Here is a 26,068-nt window from a genome sequence, read left to right as displayed (position 1 = left end):
AGGTAATTGGACTGGAGTTCCCTCCGTGCTGGTCAGGGCTAATCTTCTGACCAAAGTGCTTCAGTTTGGGGCTTCCACCTCTGAACCCCTATTGCCCTTTAAAATGAGGCACTAAGTGATGTTCTCCTAGGCTAGTGGTCCAAGCCTAGTACAGGGGCTCCTGTGAACACGACAATTGCACGCCGCCATCGTCCGGCTCCAGGCAGCCCATGGTTCCTCAACCAACACCCCACACCTGAGAGCTTGCTGGTGCAGGCTTCAACTTCGCATGGCACATTCCCTTCTACCACCCCCCTCCCTGGACAGTGAATCCAAGAGGCTAGAAATACTTGGGTAGAAGATGTTTTCTTCAGCCAGCCTGTCATTGTGGTCAGTGAATACCTCATGCTTTTTGGGGCTGTTCCTCTTTAGAAGACAATTGCTGCCACATGTCCTGGTGGAGGACGGGAAAGATGCAGCAAATTTGACCATTAGGTGTGGCCTTGATGCGACTGACTCGCTGGCTGGTGCGGTTTTGTCAACAGTGGCCTTACTGTGCCACGCCTGGTTAAGAACATTTGGCTTGTTGGGTAATGTCCAGGCTAATTTGATGCACATGCCGTTTTATGGATCTAGTCTCTTTTTAGAGAAGGCGGAGTCAGCCTTGAAGTGCTTCAAGGACTCTCCTGCTACTGCCAGATCCTTGGGTCTGCAACACCCCGTGGCCAGTCTATCTTTCACCCCTTTCGTGGCAATGGAAGGGGTTTCCTGCCGCTCCAACTGTATGCCAGCCACCGTCCTGCACAAACTTCCCAAGTTGTGCAAGGACGTGGATGTGGCTCATTCCGGCCTTGAAATTGTAGCCTGAAATAGTCTGCCACCCAGTGCTCGGCAGCTGCAGCCTCCCAGCACTCCTAGTCTGACTCTGCAAGACCATGTCAGGTGGACGGAGAATCCACCATTATCTTCTTGGGCAAGTGGGTCTTGGAGATCATTTAGGAGCGCTAATCTCTGCCTTTCCTTTCTTTTCCTCTTACTATTCCACCACTTCAAGAACGGCAGGCGAAGGATCATCTAATTTCACTCCAAGAGGAAGCTACAGTTCTCCTGGCCAAGGGGGCTATATAGAGTGTTCCAGCTTGCAAAGTAGGCAGTTGTTTTTCTTCCTTCTACTTAAGGATTCCAAACAACAACAAAGTATTACGGCCCATTTTGGATCTTTGGACCATCATTGTGTTCATCAAAAAGAAGTTCATGATGCTTACTGTGGCTCAGATCTTGTCTGCCCTAGACCAAGAAGACTGGATGATAGCATTGGACCTACAGGATGCATGTTCACACATTCCCATCCTGCTGGGCCACAGGTGTTACCTGCGGTTCAAGGTAGGCCACAACCATTTCACTTAACCATGCTACTAATTGGCCTTACCAGCGCCCCTCGGATGTTCACCAAGATAATGGCGGTGATTGCAGCACATCTACGCTGGTTAGTGGGTTCAGTCTACCCCTACCTCGACGACAGGCTCTTGAAGGCGTCCTTGCCCCTGACCGTCGTCTCCCACCTTCAGACTACGGGCAACCTCCTGCATTCGCTGGGGTTCTCTATCAAATTGCCAAAGTCCCACCAGACTCCTCAGATGCTCCCTTTCATTGTAGCTGTGCTGCACGCAGTGCAGTTTTGGGCCTATCCTCCCGAGTAGCAAGTACCGGCTATTCGAGTTATGATACCAATGTTTTAGCCTCTATCCTTGATTTCGGTGAGACTGACTCTGGGGCTGCTGGGCCCCGCGGCCTCCTGCCTCCTGTTGGTGAAACACGCCAGATAACGTTGTGGGTTCTGCAGTGGGACCCGGAGTTCCAGTGGGCCAGCATCAAAGGAATCTCTCAGACATGGTCCAAATCTCGGAGGGAACTGCAACAGACTTGCAGTGGTGGTTGTAAAACTGCATTTGGGTCAGTGGCAAACCCCTCTCCCTACTTCAACCAGATTTCAAAGTAGGGACAGATGCATCACATCTGGAATGGTCGGCCATCTGGGAGATGTGGAGATCAGGGGACACTGGTCTCCAGCGGAGTCGGGGCTCCACATCAATTTGTTGGAGCTTCGGGCGATCCAGTTGGCATTGAAACCATTTCTTCCCTCTGTCAAGGAGCAGTTAGTGCAGGTATTTACGGACAACACCACCGCCATGTGGTACTGCAACAAACAGGGCAGGGTGGGGTCGTGGACTCTTTGTCAAGAGGCCCTGTATCTTTGGGCATGGCTGGATCAGCAGGGCATAACCCTGGTGCTTCATAACCTGGAAGGTTCTCTGAATGCCAGACAGATGAACCCAGCTGTCAATGCCTAGTGAATCACGAATGGCTTCTCCAGTCAGAGGTGGCACAATATCTCTTTCAGCAGTAGATAGAGCCTTGTTTAGATCTGTTGCCTCTTCAAAGAACGTGCAATGTCAGCAGTTTTGCTAGATGGAGTTTCCAAGGCGGCTATCACTCAGTGACGCTTTTCATTACGGGTGGAGCTCAGGCCTTCTGTACGCTTTTTCGCCCATACCACTTCCGCCCAGGGTTCTCAAGAAGATCAGTAACGACCGGGCCCAAGTTATTCTTGTGGCTCTGGACTGGGCAAGGAGAGTTTGATCTTCGGAGCTTCTGAAAATGAGCATCAATTCTCCAATCAGGCTGCCCCTTCTGGAGGATCTTCTGTCGAAGCAGTTGGTGAGGGTCGTCCACCCGAACCGGTCGGCTCTCTGGAGATTGAGCAGTGACAGTTCATAGCTTTCAACCTTCCTCCTGAAGTATGTGAGCTTATCTTGGTGGCCCTCCTCCATGACAGTATACGCCCGCTGTTGGCAAAAATTTGTAAAATATTGTACAGAAAGGCCTACTGACCCATTTTCTGCTTCTCTTTCTACTACTCTTCTTAAGTCGAGCGTGAGCCAGTGCACAAGCGCTGCTCTGCGAAGATCTGTGGTAGTTCAGTACGTGGAGAAGCTTCGCCCTCTCCCCTAGCCCTTCTGTTCGAGGCATATGAGCTGCAGATTACACACTATGCATAGATCACCACCTGGTGTTGGGCTCGGATGTTTGCACTTTGTTATTGTCCTGGAAAAGTCTTTGGAAGTCACGAGATAGGTGACTCCTATTGTGCGCATGGGCTTCGGCTCCATCTTCAGATCTTATTTTCCGCCATTGGGTTCGGATATACTTGAAGCACTTCAGTTCGGAACCGTTACCGATTCGATTTCGACGCGCAATCCTTCACCCTTTGGAGTAGACGCCTATCTTAACAAATTTAAAGTTATAGAAACGTCGAGGTCCTTCGGGCCGAATTTGGCCTCAGTTTCTGGCTCATGTAAAGGACTCCTCAGTGTGCGTCGAAGTTTCCCCACACCGATCTGCATGAGGTGTGCAACCTCTGCCTTTCACCGGAGCATGAGGCTAGAGACTGTGAAGCTTAGCCTCTTTCCACTCCAAGAAGACTATTCGAGATCGTCGAGCTTGAAGGAAAATCGCTCAATTCTCGACTCCAATCCCCGACGACATCTTTCAGGAGGGCGCGAAGTACCGGAACAGGAGAACGTCGAACAGATTCTCTGCAGCGAATCTGAAGCAGAGGAATTCGACATCGAAGAAATAATTCTGGTGCAGCGTGTCGTAAGTAAGATCGTCGACCCCAAGCCCCTCCGTAAAACACCAAAAAAGGCTTTGTCACACCTCCACCTTCGGGCCCAGGTGCATACCGAGAGACTGCTTCCCATACCCCACCCTCGGGCTCGGCAAAGAAGCCTATTAAGCCTTCAGGCAGCTCGGGCTCAAGCCAGCCTGCTGTTGGCACGAAACACCGGCACCGAAAAAGAAACCGCCTTCAGCCTCATTGCCGATCGCTGCTTCCACATCCAAGCACCGAAATCCACCGGCACCGAACCATCCAAGCATTCGGTACCAAAAGCCGCAGACACCAAATCCTCGACTCCGAAAAAACACCAGGAGCCAAGTAAATAGCCAATCCCGAAGACTTTGGATCCACGTCCTCCGGAGCCGAAAAAACCCATGGATAAGGAATCCAAGCTCCTAGATGCCTCAGGCAAAAGAACAGCATCACAAGTAGCTAATATTCAAGCTTTGTTAGCGAGGTATGATAGGGCACAATATGACGAACTAGAGACCCTATTACAACACCTACCAGATAAATATAAAAATAGGGCCACTGACCTAATAAAGGAGTATAAACTAATTACTAACACATCCATTCATTGCGCTCTAGATGTAGCTGAGAGCAGTAAATAAAAGTGTACTCTTGCGTAGGCATGCGTGGCTACGCATCTCTGGATTCAAACCAGAAGTCCAAAATTATATTTTAAATCAGCCTTTTGACCAAGAGCATTTATTTGACCCTAATTTGGATTCTTCATTAGAGAACATGAAGAATAATAGACACAGCAAAATCTATGGGAGCCTTGCAACCGCAAGCTCTCAGACGTTCATTTTGTCGCTCATTTTACAGAGGCACATCCAGAGGCTACTCCTCTGACAATCCTACCACTTCTTACAAAGCTCTCACCCAGTCTACCTTTACCAAAGAGGTGGTTACAGAGGCAATAACAATAAGGGAAGAGGCAAAACTAACAACACCAGGTCTGCCTCTACCTCTACCCAATGACTTTCTTCGTCACTCCCCCCGAAACACTCCAAACCTGTCGGGAGCAGAATACAACAGTTCCTTCCTCTCTGAAGCAATATCATCAGACAGGTGGGTGAGACAAATCGTTCAATCGGACTACTATCTAGACCTCAACTGCACCCCCCAAACATACCACCCAGGCAGCGTCAAATGTCAGTGGATCATTTATCACTGCTCAAACATGAGGTCCTCCCCAAAATTATGCAATAGAACCAGTACCACTGCATCAACAAAACACAGGGCTGTACTCCTTGTACTTCCTCATTCCAAAAAAGGACGGCTCTCTAGGACCCATTCTAGACCTCAGAACCCTAAACCTGTACATACAATCGGACTACTTTCACATGGTCACGCTTCAACAGGATCTCCCTCTACTGGCACAACGCGATTTCCTTGCTACTCTAGATCTTAAGGACGCCTACATTCATATTCCCATTCACAGCTCTCACAGAAACTATCTCAGGTTTGTAGTTGACGGTCAGCATTACCAGTTCACGGTACTCCCATTCAGAGTCACCACAGCACCCAGAGTTTTCACCAAGTGCCTAGCAGTAGTTGCAGCTCATCTAAGGAGGCAACACATTCATGTGTACCCCTACCTAGACAACTGGCTCATAAAAGCCAGCTTGTACAACTAATGCGTACAACACACTCACACTACACTCCAACTGCTTCACAACTTGGGGTTTACCATAAACCATCCAAAGTCTCACCTGTAACTGTCCCACATAGAGCAATACCTAGGGACAACATTAAATACCTTAAAAGCACTTGCATATCCAAATCCAACTATGATATCAAGCATTCAAATCCTTCTCACAAAGTTTCAACCACAACACTGTCTCCCAGCTCGAGTGTTCATGCAACTTATAGGGATGGCATCTTGCATTTTCATAGTCCTTCATGCAAGACTCCAAATGTGCCCCCTACAAGAATGTCTAGCACGTCAGTAGAACCAGGCTCAGGTCAATTAACAGACCTGGTGGACGGTCGCACTCATCGCTCTCTGCAGTGGTGGAACACCAAAAACCTTTCCAAAGGGCAACCGTTCATCGAGCCAGTTCCACTGATAGTGCTAACAGCAAACGCATTGTTCTCCGGCTGGGGAGATCATCTGTTGCATCATACCATACAGGGCACGTGGACACCCCAACAAAAGTTGCTCCACATCAATCATCAGGAATTGTTAGCCATATTTCTAGCATTAAAAGCATTCCAGAAACACATCCTAGCCAAAGCTGTCCTAGTTCGCATAGACAATGACAGCAGTATACTACATACGAAAACAAGGCGGGACACACTCTCTCCATCTCTCCCACCTAGCACAGAGCATTTGGAGATGGGACATTCCTCAAAACCTCTTTCTCATAGCCCAACACTTTCCAGGGGTCCGAAACTGCATAGCAGACCTGCTGAGTCATCAAACACAGCAGACTCACGAATGGGAACTGCATCAGCAAGTTCTTCTACCATTCTTCCAACTGTGGGGGTACCCAGAGATAGATCTCTTCGCAACCCACTAAAACACCAAATGCCCAACCTTCGCCGCCAGGTATCCACACCCATTGTCCAAAGGCAATGCGATATGGGTGAATTGGTCAGGCAAATTTGAGTACGCTTTTCAACCTCTCCCACTCATTCCACTAGTGATGCGCAAGCTACAGCAACACTCACTGATGTTCATCCTAGTTGCTCCAACGTGGGCCAGACAACCGTGGTACACCATATTACTGGAACTCTCAGTAGTCCCTCACCAAAAACTACATCCCTCGCCACACCTCTTAACCCAGAGCCATGGAGGGATCAGACATCCAGATCCAGCACAACTCAACCTAGCGATCTGGCTCCTGAAATCTTAGAGTTTGGTTACCCTACCCTTCCTCCTGATTGCTTGAATATTACCAAAGAAGCTAGATGGTCAACCAATAGAGCTTGCTATGCGGCCAAGTAGAAAAGATTTGTTATATATTGTAACAGCAACAACATCAATCCCTTAGATGTCAATCCAACACATCATATGTTACCTACTACATCTACAAAGGTCTAACGTAGCATACTAGTTTATACCTTGCGGCTATAGCAGCTTACTTGCAAATAGACAACACTTGTCATTATTTAGAGTACCTGCCATCAAAGCCTTCATGGAAGGACTCAATAGAATTATTCCACCCAGAGTACCACCCTCACCTGTGTGGAACTTAAATATTGTCCTCACAAGACTCATGGGTCCTCCGATCGAACCTAGGCACAAATGTGAATTACAGTTCCTTACATGGAAGGTTGCTTTCCTAGTAGCCATTATTTCTCTTAAAATAGTTAGTGAGCTTCAAGCACTCACCATTCAAGAACCATTTTTACAAATACATCATAACACAGTGGTTCTTAGGACAAACCCAAAATTTCTACCAAAAGTCCTGTCTCCTTTTCATCTCAACCAGTCGGTAGAGTTACCAATATTTTTCTCCTAACCACAAACAGTTGCAGAAACAGCTCTTCACACCCTAGATGTCAAAAGAGCACTCCTGTATTATATTTCCAGAACCAAACCTTTTCGTAAAACAAAACAACTTTTTTATCCTTCTCTCCACCACATAAAGGCAATCCTTTATCAAAATCTGGAATTGAAAGGTGGATTGTAAAATGTATTCAAATTTGCTATCAAAAAGCAAAACGTTCCTTAACTATTCCACCTAAAGCCCACTCTACAAGGAAAATAGGGGCTTCAATGGCTTTCTTAGGGAACATTCCCTTAGATGACATCTGCAAAGCAGCTACATGGTATACACCACTCACATTCACAAAACATTGTGTAGATGTGTAAGCAAAGCAACAAGCTAGTTTGGGCCAGGCTGTACTCAAAACATTGTTTCAAACCACTGCAACAGATACTGGTGGTCGCCGCTAGGGTGGAGCACTGCTATATAATCTATGTATCAGTATGCATATGTTCTTGGCATGTAGAGCTGCAGAGTTACACACGCTCACCCGCCTCCCCGGCTACCTATATCTGTTCCAGTGTTATCTTATTTAGATCCACCATACATAGGCATCTCTTTCTGTTTCTCACAAAAGTCCATCATTTCCCTTAACTGACGAAAAAACAATCTGAAGATGGAGCCGATGCCCATGCACACTATTGTCCACAGGAGTCGCCACCTACCTCGTGACTTCCAAAGACTTTTCCAGGACAATAGCAAAGTGCAAACCTCCGAGCCCTACACCAGGTGGCGATCTATGCATAGTGCGAAACTCTGCAGCTCTACATGCCAAGAAGAGATGCACACTGGTAAATAGCATTTTCCTTTTCATTGGCTCGTGTCTTTTTCCTTCGTAAATGCTGACTTCTGATTTATTAGGAGGGTTGTTAGTCCTGCCTTAGTACAGCTATGTCGTCATTTGTATCCTCCCATGGCTACTGGCCCATTTACTTAGCTGTTACATGGTGCGTGTGCTTTTTGTTGACTTGTCTGCCGGCCATTCGCAGCCTGTATTCCAGGTCCCTCCCTATGCAGACACCACCTAAAGCCCCCGGAGCCCGGCCTGGTCCTTTGCTGGCTCTTGCTGCAGGACCTTACACCACTGCAGGTAAAGGAAGTGGGCCTTTGAGGGGTTCACAGTGGGGCGCTGTGCCTGCAAGCGGCTTAAATCTATTTCCTGAGCCCAGGTTCTGTTTAGGGGACCTTTTTAACATGGTGCGGACGGCCTCCTGGAAGTGTGCCAGTGACTGGGTAAACTCATCGTAAAACGGTTTGATTGAACAGCAATCAGAGCGATAACGCACTTGGAATAAAGGTCCGTGGATCTGTCAGTGGGGCTGGTTGCCCTTCCTGTTTGTGTTCAAGACCCATCCCGAGTTAAACAAGGTTGATCTGTCAATCCGCTGTGTGTTGACAGACCGCTCCTGCCTGTGGAACCAGGTTGGTTTTCCTGCAGAACGATCAAGGTTGATCTGTCAGTCCGCTGTGTGTTGACAGACCGCTCCTGCCTGTGGAACCAGGTTGGTTTTCCTGCAGAACGATCAACGCCTTACTGTCTTATATGTCTGCCTTTGTGATTTAGTAAGGCCTCCTTTGCCTGTCTTGATTATTGTATATGCATTGTTTTATCATATTGGCATCCATTAGCTCACACGTACTATTTACTAACTTTAATTTGTTATTAAAATGGCTCCAAATGTTATCACAGGGCAGGTGAGTGTAAGGGAATAGCTGAAGTGTAGGAAAACATATTAATCTTTCTCCCTCCCTTGCCTTCTCTAGTCTGTTTCTTTCTTTTCCACATAGTGATTAAGTTCTTGTTCCTATTTGCTGACTCCCCTTTAACAGTATTTGTATGTCTTAATTGTTTGGAAATGTGCTTTTATAAAGTTAGTTAAGGAAGTTGCCCTGTGGCTAGATTGTTACTAGACCCATGCTGGATTATTATTGCACAATTATTTTTCTTTATTTTGTAATTAAATTGTAAAACATTGTGTTAATATTACAATTTCTGTAGCTCATGAAATGGTAGTTGGTGAAAAAGTAGTAGTAAAATGCATTGTTCAATTATTTGAAATCCTAACAAACATATATCTAAAATGTATAAACCAAGTGCAGTGGAATAAAACAGCAAGTTTTATGGCTAATTAAAAAAAAAAAACATTCTGTCTGACCGAGATCTGTGGCAAAATAGTATGTTCTGATGGATACATCTGCTAGTGGATTCCTCACCTTGTGAATATCCCCTTGCGTCAGCAACATTTGGAAATTCTTTTTGTAGCTTTGTGCCGACGTGAGCGACGTCGGAGGCACAACACAGCGCGCTACTCCGCTGACGTCACCGACTCCATAATAGGCCCACGCCGGCGTGATGACGTCAGTTGCCTTTTTTTTGCGTCGTCGACGCTAACGGTTTCTAGGGATCTTCTGTAGCTGTTGGTAACTTTGTTATTGTTTGTTTCATTTCGGTGTCCTTTTGCTTCTTTGTGTCGAATAGTCCACGAAGAAGACTGGATTCAAGCCCTGAGGAGAGAGCGGCAAGACCATGTCTATTACGGATCCGCACAAGTGCTGCGTTTGGTGCTTGAGTTCGGACCATGACGCCGAGGATATTTCATCCTGTAAGAAAATGAATCCTAAGGCTTTCCGTGAGAGAGAGGCAAAACGCTTTGTTGCAAAGTTGAAGAGCAAAAAGGACAAGAAGAGGTCGAAGTCACGGACTAGTCGTTTGAGGTCGAGGTCTCGCTCGAAGTCACGTTCGAGGTCGTCTTCGGTGCATGCTTCGAAGTCATTGAAGAAGAAGCACAAGAAGAGATCTCATGAGTCCCGTCATTACTCTGAGAAGGACTCGAGCTCGAGACCGAAGTCGCAGGTGAAGTTGCTTCGCAAGGATGTGGAGGCTCCAACTCCAGAGGTTCAAGTCTCCGATGGCGAGGCTTTGACTGTGAATTCGCCTGTTCATTCTCCGAAGCCGATGTCGAATCCTTCTCCGGCTCCGACTCATTATTCTGACCAGGAGGGTGAGGGAGAAGAAAAAGATGGAGAAGAGGAGGCCTGCGGGTTTGTTGACCCCGGTGCATCAGCCTGAGATGGAGGTCGAAGTCGAGAAGACTCCGCTCCCTCGAGAGCAGCCTGTGGGCTCATATCCAGCTTTTCCTGCTCCAGGTCAGGACCCTACTCAGTTCCTGAATGCCATGTATGGAGTATATTCAAGAGCTATCTACCCCTCTGGTGCACCGGTTGGTCCCACGGGTCCATTAGCATACAATCTGGGTATCCCCCAGACTTACGTTCATGCGCCTTTTATGCCAGCTCCGACGCCACCTTGGCTTTTCTCGGCGCCACCAAAGCCTTCGACGCTGACTCCCTCGACGCCGATGCCCAATCCGATCCGACCTAGTGTTCAGCGGTCTGGTCCTCCGGCTTCGGGCTCGACGCCGGCGATGGCTGCGACTGAGTCAATTCCGGATCCGTCGACTTCATTTATGAAGGAGAGGACGAGGCGTGAGGCACAGAGACTTCTGGAAGAGCAGAGGTACCGTGAAGCAGAAATTGAAGAGGGTGAGCTGCAGGATTCAGAAGATCTTTTCGATGATCTTAGAGGCTAGTGGTCTTAAACTGTCCCCTGATTGGGATTTGGCCTCTGTTTCTGACGCCCCTTCTAAGAATGTGACACCTTATCACGTGTTTATAAGGAAGGCTGCAGACTTGTTGAATTTAACACTTGCTACTGCAGAGTATAAAGCTAATATACTGACTGATGTCCTTCATTCGCCTACCTCTGTGGTCGAGCCTATGCTCCCTTTTAATGATGCTTTGGCGGAGCCTTTATCTGAGTTTGGAAAAGACTGCTTACAGCCCCTACTGTTTCAAGGGCGGTTGCAAGAAGGTACAGGGTGGCTCCTGGTGATCCGGACTTTTTATCCACACACCCCTTGCCAGATTGCTTGGGTTGTGCAGGCGGCCTGCTCGAAAAAATCTGTGGGCGCTTTTCCACAGGTTCCTGGGGATAAGGAATCAAAGAAGCAGGACCAGGCTGCTAAAAAAGTATTTTCCTCGGCAAGCATGGTGCTCAAATCGACTAATGCTACTTATCTTATAGGACGCTATATCCATGCGTTGATGGATGCAGTCAAACAGCTGGTGCCAAAGCTTCCTGAGGGGGATAGGAAGGTTTTTCAAGAGGTTATTGACACTCAGGCTGCCGCTAGACGGGTCATTCAGAGTGGTCTGGACACTGCTGACTCAGTGTCAAGAGTGATTGGGTTCTTCAGTGGCCACATGAAGAGCGGCGTGGCTTAAATCCTCTGAATTCTCTGCGGATGTCCAAGCTACCTTGATGGATTTGCCCTTTGATGGGTCAGGATTGTTTGGAAAGAAGGCTGATGCTGCTTTAGAAAGGTTCAAGGACAGCAGAGCAACAGCAAGATCTTTAAACCTACAGTCCAGAGGTACTGCGTTGAAGAGGTTCAGAGGTTTTGGCAGGTCTTCCTTTAGGACCTGCAGGCAGCCACAACAGCAGCAGCAGCAGCAAAATACGCTGTACAAGTCGTACAGAGGCAGGCAAAGAACTCGGACTAGGGTCGTCAAGCCTCCTCCTCCTCCTCTATCTCTTCCCAACCCCCTGCCACCACAGCAAAGAAGCCCTAGATCCGCCATTCCGGATCACGTGGGCCCAGTGGTGTGCCGGCTTACCCATTTTCTACGAGATTATGAATTGATTACATCGGATCTTTGGGTTCTCAATCTCGTGGAGAATGGGTATGCTCTTCCCTTTCGGGAATTTCCCCCCAATTACCCTCCTTGCCAAGGTTTTTGTGCAGAGTACCACCTACTGCTCAGGAAGAAGTTCTGGCTCTTTTCAGAAAGGGTGCGATAGAGGTGTTCCAGAGCAGGAGAGCGGTCAGGGGTGCTACTCCTGATATTTCCTGATACCCAAGAAGGATGGCAGACTTAGTCCAATCCTGGATCTCAGGATCTTGAACCTTTACCTGAAGCAGGAGAAGTTAAAGATGCTCACCCTTGAGCAGGTTCTAAAAGCGCTGCTGGAAGAAGACTGGTTGGTGTCGATCGACTTGCAGGATGCGTATTTCCACATCCCCATTCTGAAGTCGCACAGAAAGTATCTCCGTTTTACGGTGGGGTCGCAGCACTACCAGTTTGCGGTCCTTCCGTTTGGTCTTACTACTGCGCCTCGAGTCTTCACCAAGGTGATGGCAGTGGTGGCTGCACATCTCAGAAGGTCAGGGGTTCCGGTATTCACTTATCTGGACGATGGGCTGATCAAAGCGGAATCTCCAGAGAAAGTGCTCCATCATCTGCAAGTCACAACTCAGTTGTTGTACAGGTTGGGTTTTTCAATAAATGTACCCAAATCTCACCTGGTGCCATCCCAGCGCAACCTGTTTATAGGTGCAGTACTGGATACTACTGTATGTCGGGCATTCCCTAAACCTCAAAGTATTCGCGACATACAGGAAATTATTCCTTTATTACACAATGGAGCTGTCGTTCCAGTCCTGAAGGTCCTTCGTCTGCTCGGTCTGATGGCTTCCTCCATTCTGTTGGTCAACCATGCACGCTGGCATATGAAGGCACTCCAGTGGTGCCTCTGCAGGCAGTGGTATCAACACAATGGAGATCTCAGGGAGTACGTCAGGATCTCCAGAGAAACTGCAGCGGATCTGTCTTGGTGGAGTGTGGAGGGCAATCTGTCTCAAGGAAAGCCTTTTCAATTTCCTCCAGCAGTGGCCACAGTGATAACGGATGCGTCCACTCTAGGGTGGGGTGCTCATCTGGAGGATCTGGAGATTAAGGCTCTTTGGTCTCCAGAGGAAAGGTTGCTTCGCATCAACGTTCTGGAATTGCGGGCGATACGGCTGGTGCTCAAGGCCTTTCTCCCTTCCCTTCGCGGGCGGTCGGTTCAGGTCCTGACGGATGTGAGAAGTTGGCCTGATATATGATGCTCACTAGTTCTAGGGATCACCTTGTATCAGTCCAAACAACCCTTATGGTGATTGGTTGTAAGTCAACCTTATAGACCAGCTATCCTAATGGTAGCATGGACAAAGCAGTCTTAGGCTAAACTCTTTTGGCATGTGAAGCCAGCTGTTTTACCACATATAACCCCTTGAGTACCAAATGAAAGGACACCACACAGGTAGTTATGAAAATAAACAAGATATTTATTAACTAACAAACACCTCTGAACTCTGGGTCCTGGATAGCAAGATCCCAGGCCAACTATGTCGAAAACCAGCAAAACACTAGGCAAAAAGTTGGGGGCAACCATAGTCTGATATCCACCTTCCTACACCGGCTGGCTAGTGGCCTCCTAGACGACGATCCTTGAAATCCACACCGCTGGTCTGGTTGCTCCAGACTGGCCCCTGATTCCCTGCAAAGGAGAAGCACCCCGGACCCTCCTGGTCCGCACCAGACGCCCTTTCCACTCACCGCGTGGGTTGCCTTTGCCATGGCCTGTTGACGCCGAATCCGGATCCAACACCGCCGACAGCGAGAGCCTGCGTGGGACAGCTCGTGCCTCCATCCTGGTCGTCCAAGACACCACCTGGTTAACGTGGCTGCAGAGTCAAGCGTCCACTCTTCACCTGATCGCGATGGCAGCATCTGGTTCCTTCCTGGTTTCACTCCAGTCACTGGCTAGTGACTGTGAACATTGTCCCCTCTGCTTTTAGGTCTTAATCTTTCTTGATCCACCCTTGGATCACTCCGGACATCTTACTTCTGGCCGACCTATGCACCTGCAGCCCGTGGGTGGGTTATCAGAGCATTTTGGTGCTCACGGGTAGATTTACTCTTCTAGTGTCCAGATTTCCAGTCGTTTTAGTCCTAGCTAGTCGGAACTGTCTAATACTTACCTTTTCGTAATTTGTACTGTCCATTGACTTTGTTACGCATCTCACGTGTGAGTTCATACTCTGCACACGCGTCCCGTGGGCCTCCTATTACTTACCTCAGGTTAGGATAGTGTAGTCCCAACGATCCTACAGCCTCTGGACAGCTCGATTCCTTCTATCGATTTCCTTATACCATTTACTTAGTATATGGTTTGTTGTGCCTCTAGGGCACCATTGTAATTTGTGCAACTTAACATATTTTTCTTAAGAGTCTTGTCATGTGCTTAACCCTCTGATCTCATAAAGAGTTCAGAGGTGTATGTTAGTTAATAAATATTTTGTTTATTTTCATAACTACCTGTGTGGTGTCCTTTCATTTGGTATTCAAGGGGTTATATGTAGTACAATAGCTGGCTTCACATGCTAAAAGAGTTTAGCCTAAGACTGCTTTGTCCATGCTACCATTAGGATAGCTGGTCTATAAGGTTGACTTACAACCAATCACCATAAGGGTTGTTTGGACTGATACAAGGTGATCACTAGAACTAGTGAGCATCATATATTAGGCCAACTTCTCACATCCGTCAGGACCTGAACCGACCGCCCGCGAAGGGAAGGGAGAAAGGCCTTGAGCACCAGCCGTATCGCCCGCAATTCCAGAACGTTGATGCGAAGCAACCTTTCCTCTGGAGACCAAAGACCCTTAATCTCCAGATCCTCCAGATGAGCACCCCACCTTAGGCCAACTTCTCACAGCCACGACCCCAAGTCGTGCCCTAACTGCCGGGCTAGGGCACCAAAGTCTTTGCGGGAGCGGTCTCGAAAGTTGCTGGAGGCCCGGCAGTCATCTCCCCGCCGTTCAAGGTCCTGGTCCTATTGGAGGTCGGGGGACTGTGCCCGGAGTCATCATCATCGAGCCTTGGGATCCAAGACTTCGCACTCTGGGTCAGGTAAGGCGAAGCACAAGAAGTTGAAGAAACGTCATCATTCTCCGACTTCCCCTCGCCGGTCTCCTGGCTGAGTGTGTGTGTGTGGGGCTTTCCCCACGGCTCCGGCAGAGCCTGTGGTGTCTGCGCCGTCCTACCTGCCCTTTCCGGGTCCGTCTGCAACTCCGGTCCAGATACAGGAGTTCCTGTCTGCTATGGCTCGCCACTTTAGGCCGTCAGGTCCCGCTGGAGTGCCGTCGGGCCCCACCGTCCCGACTGGGGGTCCTCTCTTTCCATCGCCGGTGGCTCCGGCGTCGCTGCTGGCTTTGACCCTAGCGCCATGGGACCTCCATGGATCCAGGCCTGGATCCCGGTCAACGCCGGTTGACCTCATAACACCTCCACCGACGTCTACCCCACCGGCGTCACTTTCGACGGCCCTGCTCCTCGGGACGACGTTGCCCCCCGTTTCATGTGGCCGGTGTCGTCGATGCCGTTCTTGACGTTACTCTGGGATTTCTATCCCCATGTCCCTGCTCCTTATTTTAGGCCTGTGGTACGGCCTGAGGAGGAAGGGGAGGACTGGGAGGGGTCTGAGGACCCTCTCGCAGCTGATTGCGAGGATGACCAGGACTGGGCAGAGGAGTTGGGGGGACGCCAGTGGTCTGGATACCTCACCACGATGTTCTTTTGGGCACCTGGTCCTAGCTCACCACAGGGGCTCCTCCTGTGGATAGGAACGTGGCCCGACGCCTGGCTCTGGGTGACCCCATTTTCCTCTACCAACACCCCACACCCGAGAGCTTGGTTGTCCAAGCCTCTGCTTCCCCTACTGCCTTCCCTTCCGCACCACCTGATAAGGAATCCAAGAAACTGGATCAGTTTGGAAAGAAAATGTCCTCTTCCGCCAGTTCTGCACTGCGGTCCGTGAACACTGCATGCCTCTTGGGCCGATATTCCCACTCTCTGTGGGATACGGTGGCGCAAGTACTGCCTCAGTGTCCGGAGGAGGCCCGTCCAGCTCTATCTCAGGCTGTTGCAGAGGGGAGAGACGCAGCAAAGATCATGATTCGTTGAGGGCTGTACACTGTCGACTCACTTGGCAGATTTATTACAACAACTGTGGCGATTCGAAGCCACGCCCGTTGAGGACAACTGGATTTTTTGGGGTTTCCAAAACACACTTGTGGACATGCCCTTTGATGGCCGTCGTCTCTTCGGCGACAAAGCAGACAGCCCGTTGGAGCGGTTTAAGGACTCACGGGCTATGGCCAAGTCCTTTGGGCTGGCTGCAGTCTGCCTTTCACTCATTTCGTGGCACCGAAAGGGATGCCCCACAGCGTTCAGAACAGAGCCACAAGCCTGCGCAGCAACAATCTCAGCGCGGATGCCGGGTTCCGCCGTAGTGGACCAAGGGGCCAGCGGGCGGGTCAGTCCACCTCCACCCTGGCCACTTCTGCCTCCAAACCTTCCTAGTCCGAACTTTCAGGCCCATCAAACGTCAGTCGGCGGCAGGCTTTGCCATCAGCTCTCCACCCCTCCTCCTCCCCGCATACCCGGTGCACCATTACATCGGACAGGTGGGTTTTAGAGATAGTCCGGAGGGCCTACTCCCTCCCCTTCGAGACTACCCCTCCAGCCATGCTACCTCGGTACCACCGCATGGTGTGGGATCACTTGGTGCTTCTACAGCAGGGAGTTGTGGCCCTCTTGGCCAAGAGTGCAATCAAGTGTGTTTATTCCCACTACTTTTTGTTGCCCGAGAAGGACAAGGGCCTGCTTCCTATCTTAACCCTCCGGAACGTCAGTCGCTTCCTCCACAAACAGAAGTTCAAGATGCTCTGGCTCATGTTTGGTCTACTTTCGATCCACAAGACTCGATGTTAGCGCTGGACTTGCAGGATGCTTATTTCCACATCCCAGTCCTGCGGGCCCACCGGCATTACCTGCGGTTCACGGTAGGCCCCAAGCATTTTCAGTTCACCGTGCTCCCTTTTGGCCTTACCAGCGCCCCTCGGGTGTTCACGAAAGTGATGGCGATGGTTGCCGGTCATCTGCGCAGATCAGGGGTTTCAGTCTTCCCCTACCTCGATGACTGGTTGTTGAAGGCGGGCCCGCCCCAGACAGTTGTCTCCCACCCTCAGACTATTGTGATTTTCCATCAACGTGCCGAAGTCGCACCTGGTTCCCTCTCAGAAGCTCCTCTTAATCGGAGCAGTTCTGGACACTGCACAGTACCGGGTTTATCCTCCCGAACAGCGGGTCCTGGATATGCAGGCTCTGATTCAGATCTTTCAGCCCTTGTCCCGGGTTCCGGTCAGAGTGACTCTGAGGCTGCTGGACCTCATGCGCTCCTGTATCCTGCTGATCGATCATGCCAGATGGCATATGCAGGCTCTGCAGTGGGACCTGAAGTTCCATTGGGCGCGGCATCAGGGAAACTTGTGCGATCAAGTCCAGATCTCGGAGGGCACTGCACAACAGTTGCAGTGGTGGCTCACGAACCGGCATTGAGTCGACGGCAGATCACTCTCCCTTCCCCAACCGGAGCTTACAGTGGTGACGGATACGTTTCTCCTAGGATGGGGCGGCCGCATTCAGAGGCCTTTGGTCGCCGGTGGAGTCCACGCTCCATATCCACTCTCTGGAGCTTCGGGCGATCCGGCTTGCACTGAAAGCATTCCTTCCCTCTGTCAAGGGGAGAGTAGTGCAGGTGTTCACAGACAACACCACCGCCATGTGGTACTGCAACAAACAGGGCTGGGTGGGGTCGTGGACCCTATGTCGAGAGGCCCTGCGTCTCTGGACATGGGTGGAACATCACAGCATTTTCGTGGTGGTTCAATACCTGGCAGGTTTTCCGGACCTCAGGGTGGACTAACTCAGCCGCAGGTGCAGGATAGATCACACGTAATGTCATCAGTTCTGCACGTTGAAATTTCCAAGGCGGCACTTGCTCAGCGACGCTTTTCGTCGCAAGTGGAGTTGCGGTCTTTTTTACGCCTTTCCGCCTATACCACTTCTGCCCAGAGTGCTGAAGAAGATCAGGCGCGACCGGGCACAAGGCACAAGGCATCTTTGTGGCTCCGAACTAGGCTCGAAGAGTATGGTATCCCAAGCTACTCAGTATGAGCATCAATCCTCCGATCAGACTGCCTCTTCGGGAGGACCTACTGTCTCAGCAGCTGGGGGCGATCCTACACCCGAACCTGTCCAGCCTCCACCTTTTTGCGTTTTTAATTGAGCGGTGGCAGTTGATTTCTTTCGACTTGCCTCCTGAAGTTTGTGATGTCATTCTGGCAGCCAGGCGTCCCTCCGTAAAAGTGGTATACGCCTGTAGGTGGAACAAATTTGTGGCATGGTGCACAGCAAAGGCTGTGGATCCCCTTTATGACCCTCTTTCTGAAGTACTACTGTTCCTTCTTTCTTTTGCCCAGCATGGCTCCGCTCGGGGCACTATCATGGGTTATCTTTCAGCTATTTCGGCCTTTCTCAGGCTCCCTGATCAGCCCTCCCTTTTCACGTCCCCTGTTCTAAATAGATTTCTCAAAGGCCTTACACATCTTTTTCCTCCTATTCCTTTCATGATACCTCAGTGGGACTTGAACCTGGTTCTTACATACTTGATGTGCGCTCCCTTTGAGTCCCTTCACAACTGTCCTCTTCGTCCCTTGACCTTGAAGACTGCCTTCCTGGTGGCCATCACCTCCCGCTAGGCGAGTAAGTGAGCTCCTGGCTCTTTCTTGTAAGCCTTTTTTCCTTTCATTCCATCCGGACAAGGTTGTGCTCAGGCCCCGTCCTTCTTTTTTGCCAAAAGTTGTTACGGCCTTTCACATTGGGCAGACTATTACCTTGCCCACCTTCTTTCCACCTCCCCATCCTTCCAGGGAGGAAGAGAGGCGCCATCATATGGACCCAAAGCGTGCGCTCTTATTTTATCTCAACCGCACACAACAGTTCCGGGTGGATGACCAACTCTTTGTTGGCTACGTTGGCACCAAGAAAGATTGGGCGGTACACAAGAGAACTATCTCCCGCTAGGTTATCTTGTGTATCAAAGCCTGTTACTCGTTGGCTGAAAAGGAACCTCCGGTGGGGCTGCGTGCTCATTCCACCAGAGCTACTGCTCCCTCTATTGCATTAGGTTGTGGAGTCCCCCTGCAAGACATCTGTCAGGCAGCTGAGTGGGCCTCGTTGCACACTTTTACTAAGCACTACTGCCTGGAAAGCCAAGTCTGGAGAGACAACTTCTTTGGCTGTTCTGTTCTCCGTGACTTTCTGGTGTTATCTTGGTTCGCAGACCCATCACCGGGGTTGGTATTGCTGGGGTATCTATTCTAAGGTAAGGAATCTATCACTATGTGTTTCTTTCAGATGAACAAGTTACTTACCTTCGGTAACGATAAATCTGTAAGAAACATTAGTGGTGATAGATTCCTTACCGCCCCAGCCATCTTTCCAGTTCTGTGAACTGATTTCTAGGGTTAAGGTCATCCCTTTCAGGGCCCCAGTTTCAATGCACCAGTGGTTAGTTTCTTGCATGTCTCCGCATTACTGGCACGGAAAGTCATGTACAGAACTAACGTCAGCGCGCGTGGGCGGCATCTAAGTACCGCCTGCGACGCCATCTCGGCGACCACGACGGATGTGGAGCCGCATGACGCCACCTTCCGACGCGCAGGGGTACTGCTGACAAAAACTTTCCGGATCCAGTCAGACGCCTCGGGGTAATTCTAAGGTAAGAAATCTCACTACTAATGTTTCTTACAGATATATCTTTAAAGAAGGTAAGTAACTTGTTCTTTTATGCCACTATATTTTGTGCACTAAAAGTACCCTGATATGTTTTGTCTTGGTTTTATTGTTGATATGACGGAATGAGACTATATATTTGGAGACTAAATATCCTTTTATACATGCATTTTTTGAACATTTTTCTCAAGCACTTTTTTTCTTTTTATAGGTATAACCTGCTTCCCAGGATTATTGAATCAAAATATCTTGATGCAATGGATGCAGAGCATTGAAGTTTCACATGCAAAAAAAAGCTTTATTTCAGAAGTGAAAACTGTAACATTTTCAGAAAAAGGGAAGATTTCTCATTGCTGTGTTCAGTTGTTGCTCTGTTCTGTCAGTATTCTATGAAGGCATTTAATATACTGTGGTATGCTGGAAAAGGATTATCCCATTTTCTGCGTGTACAACACAAAAGAAAGTTCTCTGGTGCAAACAGACTATCTGAAGACCACGTTAGTCAAGCAGACCTATACACCACAAAAAAATCTTACTTGAGCTCCTTTTTGTTGTTATCCCTTAATTTTAAGGAAGAGTTTATTTTCTAAAATGTTTCGCATCGTGGAGGAACCAATTAATATATGAAAATGGCATTTGACTTGTGATTTTAACTATTGTGAGATTAATCTAGAGTAGCATTTGTATTTCATTGTACAGTGGCATTTCTGTTAGGGAGCGATGAGCCTATTTGCATCACTAAGTCCTGAGGAAAACTAGACCCTTAAAAACCTGACCCAGTGTTTCTGCAAATGCACCCAGGCTATGCATATGTAGAGTTACTTAGTCGCATTGTAGCATTTCTGTCAGGTTTAAGCTATTAAATAGTAAGTTAAACCTTTTCTTGCATGTTACCTCTAGCTTCTGAAATTTAAAATGCAAATTTGCACATCTTGTAGCAATGTTATTTATTTTTAAAATCAACTGGAATCGCATACCAACTCAGAATATATGATTTACATCTGTGTAACATGGTCTAATCATATAGAATCTAAATGTGCATACTATTGATATTGTGTACATAGAGTATCTTTGAGCAGCCTACGGTAAAGAACCTAGCTTTATTTGCCTATATGTAAACCAAGGTTTGTGTGACAGTTTTTATACAACCAATGTAAATGTGGAGTTAGATATTATCTTCTATTCATTCAGCTTTCAAATGTTAACACATTGCTATAGACATTAAAATAACCCCACACTCAAAATGTAAATGTGCTACCATCTTCTGTTCAAATTGTATATATGGAAGAGTCACTAGTTTTCCAGACATCTCCTTAGAAAACGAGTTGCCAACTGTAAAGAGCAGCTTACTTTTTGCTAATTCAAACCTTGTTTTTTTTTCCAGTTAGCGCTGTTTCCAGATAGTATGTTTTAATATTTTTGTAATGCGTTAGAGGAGCCTGTAGGACATAATCTATGAAACTCAATCAGTGAGCTGTAACTATTACAAAAATGCCAGTGTTGGCAACAAGGGCCATTGCAAATTTCAAATTTTGTTTTAATGTAGTGGCTGTTCTGGTAACCTGTTCATACAAATATGTATTATTTGCATTTAGCTTAGTTCATAGTTCAGTACATTAGTTTCAGATTTCATTTAAAATTCTATAGAGCAGTTAGTGATCTTGATTGTACAGCACTCGATATTCTGCATAGTGGTGTTCGGAACAATATTTAAACAAAATAGCAAAACCCCATCAACAAACAGATTGAATAATATAATACACACACACCATAGATTCGCAACAGGCAAGGGCAATATGATTAATTTACAAAGTCTAAATGCTCAGCATTTAGTTAATTTGATAAGTGTTCCCATATTGTTGTTCACTTATTGAAAATGTTGTATTCTGTTCCTTTTTTAATTTAGAAGGTTAGTTAGAAAACACTCAGGTGTATGGCTCTGAAGTTTTAAAGGGTCTGTGCAGAATCAGAATTTTTGAGAGGTTACTTGGCAAATGACCAAAAGGTTGTATGGGAACTGTCATGTTACAGTTACTGATAGATTGTTCGCTATAAAATAGTGCACTATATCCTAACTATGCTTGGAGAAAGGCAGATAGCAGTAATGAAACAACAGCTTACAGTCTACATTGTTTTAGTCCTATCACCTTTCTTTGACTTTTTAAAAAAGAATAAGGTATGTTTATGCAGAGACAAGGGGATTTAAAGATACCAAACAGCATTTTTCAAGGTTACTTTCTTTTTTCTTAAAGCATACAAATTCAAAGTGATTATTCCATGATGGTGCTCTTGGGCACATGGCAGTGGTCATCTACCTCTCTCCAAGTTCAAACCTATGAAACTCCTGAAAGGAGATAAATACTGCTCATTTGAAGATTCCTAGTGGAATTTCAGATTAGAATGTACAGTCTGCATTCAATGAATGAAGCACTAAAATGGAGCTCGAATTGTGCAGCGCAATTCATCATTATGGACTTGCCTTAAGAAGGTGGGCTTGCATATAGCTGTTTTTGTAGCAACCGAGGTGTTGGCGTACTGCATTTATTCATGTGAAAGTGGACATAAATGCATGACAATCATATATGTAATATAATGTAATAAAACAGTGCCAAATAAGAATATATTCATCATTATTTGCTTGTTTGTGGTTTACTTAACTTAGTAGGAAGAATGTGAAATAAGTGGTATATAATTTAGTAGCACAGCAGGATAATATTTCATCAACGGTGCCTGAGTGACACAGAATTATTTATTTTCTGAGATCTTGGTATGATCATGTCACCACAGATGTCACAAACACGCAGAAACTGAAAGGTTTTGCGGTCATTAAGTATAATGGTTGTGAATATCTGTAATGTGCGATGTCGCTTAAAACTTATTTTCTATGAAGCAAGTGAAAGTAGGGCCATTCCATGTTAGCAAAATCTTTGCAAATAAATCCCCACTAGAAAGTGGCCCTACATACAGATGTTAACAATGTTCCTTCAAATCTAAAAAACTCACTGGAAATGTCAAACACCATTAGCACAATTTAAAGCTTTGGTATAGAGCAACATATGGAGCTATTATGATCAGTAGTTTTTGATTAGATGCCGGAATCCATTATACGTGTTTCACAATTCTGCAAGTGTTTTAGCCATTTCTTATGTGATACGTTTTTGAGTGCATTATAAATTCCCCCAAAATCTTGTGTAGTTTGGGGAGGGGTGGAGAGTTCTATTGTTTGGATGTGTATAGTCACTAATCACTGAGTGATATGTAAATAATTTGAGTAGAGTAGGTGTACTTTAATTCATTATGGCACTGTGTTTACCTGTGAGAGACAATGCCACATTCATAAGAAGTGATCCAAGTGTGTAGTGCTTTAGTCAAAAAAGAAAATAATTTGTACCTGCTAAAAGCAATTTTGGAGATTCACTGACATTAGAGTTGTATGTGTAAAGGAGTGGGGCCATCTCTATGGACTTTCTGTAATCTATCACATGACACTGATACCTTAAATGTATATTAAACACATTATAACAAGGGTAAGACTGTTCTCTACCTTATACATTCTGCAAAGGCAAAATTCCATAATATCAATGTATTATCCACAATAGACAAATAGAGCATGGTTTAAATAAAATGAGTGAACAAAAAGGATCTCTTGGAGGACTTGATGATCAAATAACACTCGTTCCACAATCGTCCCTCACATATATTCACCATTAGCGATCATAAAGGGACCCGAAGGCAACTATACAAATCTGTTTAATAAAACTTAGAATAATAACAACTTATACAATTCTTTATAAAATTCCTATAGACCAATGTCAATAAAAGATATATTGCACATACTTTATTAAAACATTATATCAAGAGCGATATGACGAACAAGATATACATATATTTGTCATTCAACATATATCAACCACAATTTCTTATAATTAATCGTTTCTCAAATTTAACTACTTAAAAAAGGGTGTTGACGCGTTTGTGGGTATACAGTACAAAACCACCTTCAGGACAACATTAATCTTTAAAATATAAAGTAATAAAATACAGTACGAAAAGGAGGAAAACATTTATCTAAAAAATAAAGATGGTTGTCCTGAAGACGTTGGTTTTGTACTGTATACTCACCGAAACGTGTTGACAGCCTTTTTTAGTTTTTAAATTTGAGGAACGATGAATTATAAGGAAAACAGTGGTTGATAATGTTTAATGGTTGATTCCTTCAAATTAACAAATATTTTGAATGACAAATATATATATATATATGTATGTCTTGTTGGTCATATTTCTCTTGATACAATGTTTTAAAAATGTATTTGTGCACTGTATCTTTTATTGATTATTTTTTTATATATAATTGTATAAATTGTTAATGCTTTATTAAACAAATTTGTATAATTGCCTTTGGGTCCCCTTACGATTGTTAATGGTGAGTATATGTGAGTGACTATAGTGAAAAGGTATTATTTGATCAAGTCCTCCAAGAGATCCTTTTTGTTAATACATTGATATAAGGAACCCTGTTTCTTGGAGTAGTAGGGCAGCTCTCCTGTTTCTGAGACTGTTAAATAAAATGACTGACATAAAAAACTAGAATTAAAAACTACATTTACTGTTCAAACGCACAAAATTGACTCCCCTAAACAAGGTCCCTTTGCACACTCAGTCGATGACATCTATGTAGGTCATCTTCAAAATTAATTTAGAAGCTCTCCCAGACTAAAGACACTTGTGTACTATTATGTTTGCATAGTGGTCATTCTGTCATGGACCATCTACAAAAACCAGAGTCACCTGGTCTTTCTATGCCTTTTCCATGCATATAGTAATGTTCCTTGTGCATAGACATTATTGAATTGAATACTCTGCTCACTAAAATTCACAGGTTGTCCTTTTGAGCTCTCAAATATCACACATGCCTTAAACATGCCTCTGTCTTATCATGAAGACAGTAGATTGATGATGTAGCTTGTGTCAATCCCATTCTAAAACTTTGATGAAGGAAGATTGCAACGGTTTGAGCAAATTGCTTGAAAGAAGGTTTGCGCAAAGTTCTTTAACTGCCATATCTACACTATTGATTGGATATTTCCACCCCATGACTGAATGCATCTGCTTTCTTCTTTGCCATTCTACAACTGGGTGGTTCTACATCTGCAGCTGTAGAAATGAGAATTGTTTCAATTTGCTCTTTACAACAGTGTGAATTTTATCTCAGTAGTTATTTGCTATCCAAAAGAATACAGCCACTACCCTCAGACATATTTGCATAAAACACTTATCAGGCACATCAATGTATGCCATTTATAATAAGTCTGGTGTTTTTTTCTGTTCTCTATTCCTTTCATGTACAGGTCATGAACATACCATGTTCAGTTGTTGTTTCACAAATTAAGCAATGGAACATTTTTCTTCAGGTTCTAATTATGTCATTTGGACATATTCCATTGATTAAACTGTGTGTTCTGTTAACAGAAATATACTGGTTAAAATAATTCACCTGTCCATTAAACACTATCAAAATGTGAAACAAATTTGCAATAAATTTCTTCACTGTAGTCTAGATTACTTTTCGGGTTACCTGATCCGTTATTGTAAAGGTTGCAACATGTGGTATTAGTTATTTTCTCTTTCCTAATAGAAATAGGAAGTCTTATTAAACCTGTCTGTACTTCACAACACTAAACCTCAAATAATACTCAAATCTGGCAATTGAAAGTCCTTTATTCACATCTCCATGCTAAGAATATGAACAATAATAACATGCACACTGCACAACAAGATGAAAACCAACTACATATCTAATTAACTCAAAATTTGAGCACTCCATAGCTGTGTTTTCACTCGGTTTAACTTCCTTGTTGTCGTTAGAGCAATGTATAGATTTAAGTTACCATCCCAAGGTAATGAGCTTTACAAGTATGTAATAAATTATTGGTTTTTATAAAAATGGACGTATAAAACTTAAAATACTTTCCCTTGAATATTTTAATCTTTGTTAAAATATACACTTTCCTTATCAAACCTATTTAATCTATGACTTGTGAAATAGGGCAGTATAGGTCTATTGAGATGCAAACAATTTAGCCATTAGGGTATTTATAAATCTACCTTCGTGTTATTTTCCCATGGTGGCTTGTGAAGATGGCATGTGGGCCGAACCCAAAAATAATAAAAAATAAAAGTAGTAAAACATTTATTCATAGTTTCCTCTTGAATCGCATATCCTTTTCAATGCAAGTGATATAAAAATGAAGAAAAATATAGCTGAATAAACCAAAGGAAGCTCTTTATTATTTATGGCTATCTCTGGTTTACTGTGGTGCAATGGACTACAGCTAGTAAGTAAAATACTGTAGCCTTCTGAGACCTAAACGGTTTGCTTATGCCTTTATT

General features: G+C 45.8%; 1 protein-coding gene across 3 annotated transcripts in view; it reads left to right on the top strand.

Annotated features, from left to right (window-relative positions):
- Positions 1-22,294, top strand: part of SLC4A11 (solute carrier family 4 member 11) — a 1,871,484-nt gene extending 1,849,190 nt beyond the window's left edge. For all 3 annotated transcript variants that reach the window (XM_086964299.1, XM_086964301.1, XM_086964302.1), the window contains exon 20: positions 19,890-22,294. In XM_086964299.1, coding sequence (XP_086820425.1) covers positions 19,890-19,953 — 64 coding nt within the window. In that variant the 3' untranslated portion in view covers positions 19,954-22,294. The remainder of the gene's footprint in view (positions 1-19,889) is intronic.
- Positions 22,295-26,068: the final 3,774 nt, after the last annotated feature.

This window comes from Lissotriton vulgaris, chromosome 3_2, assembly GCF_964263255.1.
Source record: "Lissotriton vulgaris chromosome 3_2, aLisVul1.2, whole genome shotgun sequence".
In the NCBI taxonomy this organism is placed as follows: Eukaryota; Metazoa; Chordata; class Amphibia; order Caudata; family Salamandridae; genus Lissotriton; species Lissotriton vulgaris.
This window is presented reverse-complemented; position numbering and strand designations above follow the sequence as displayed.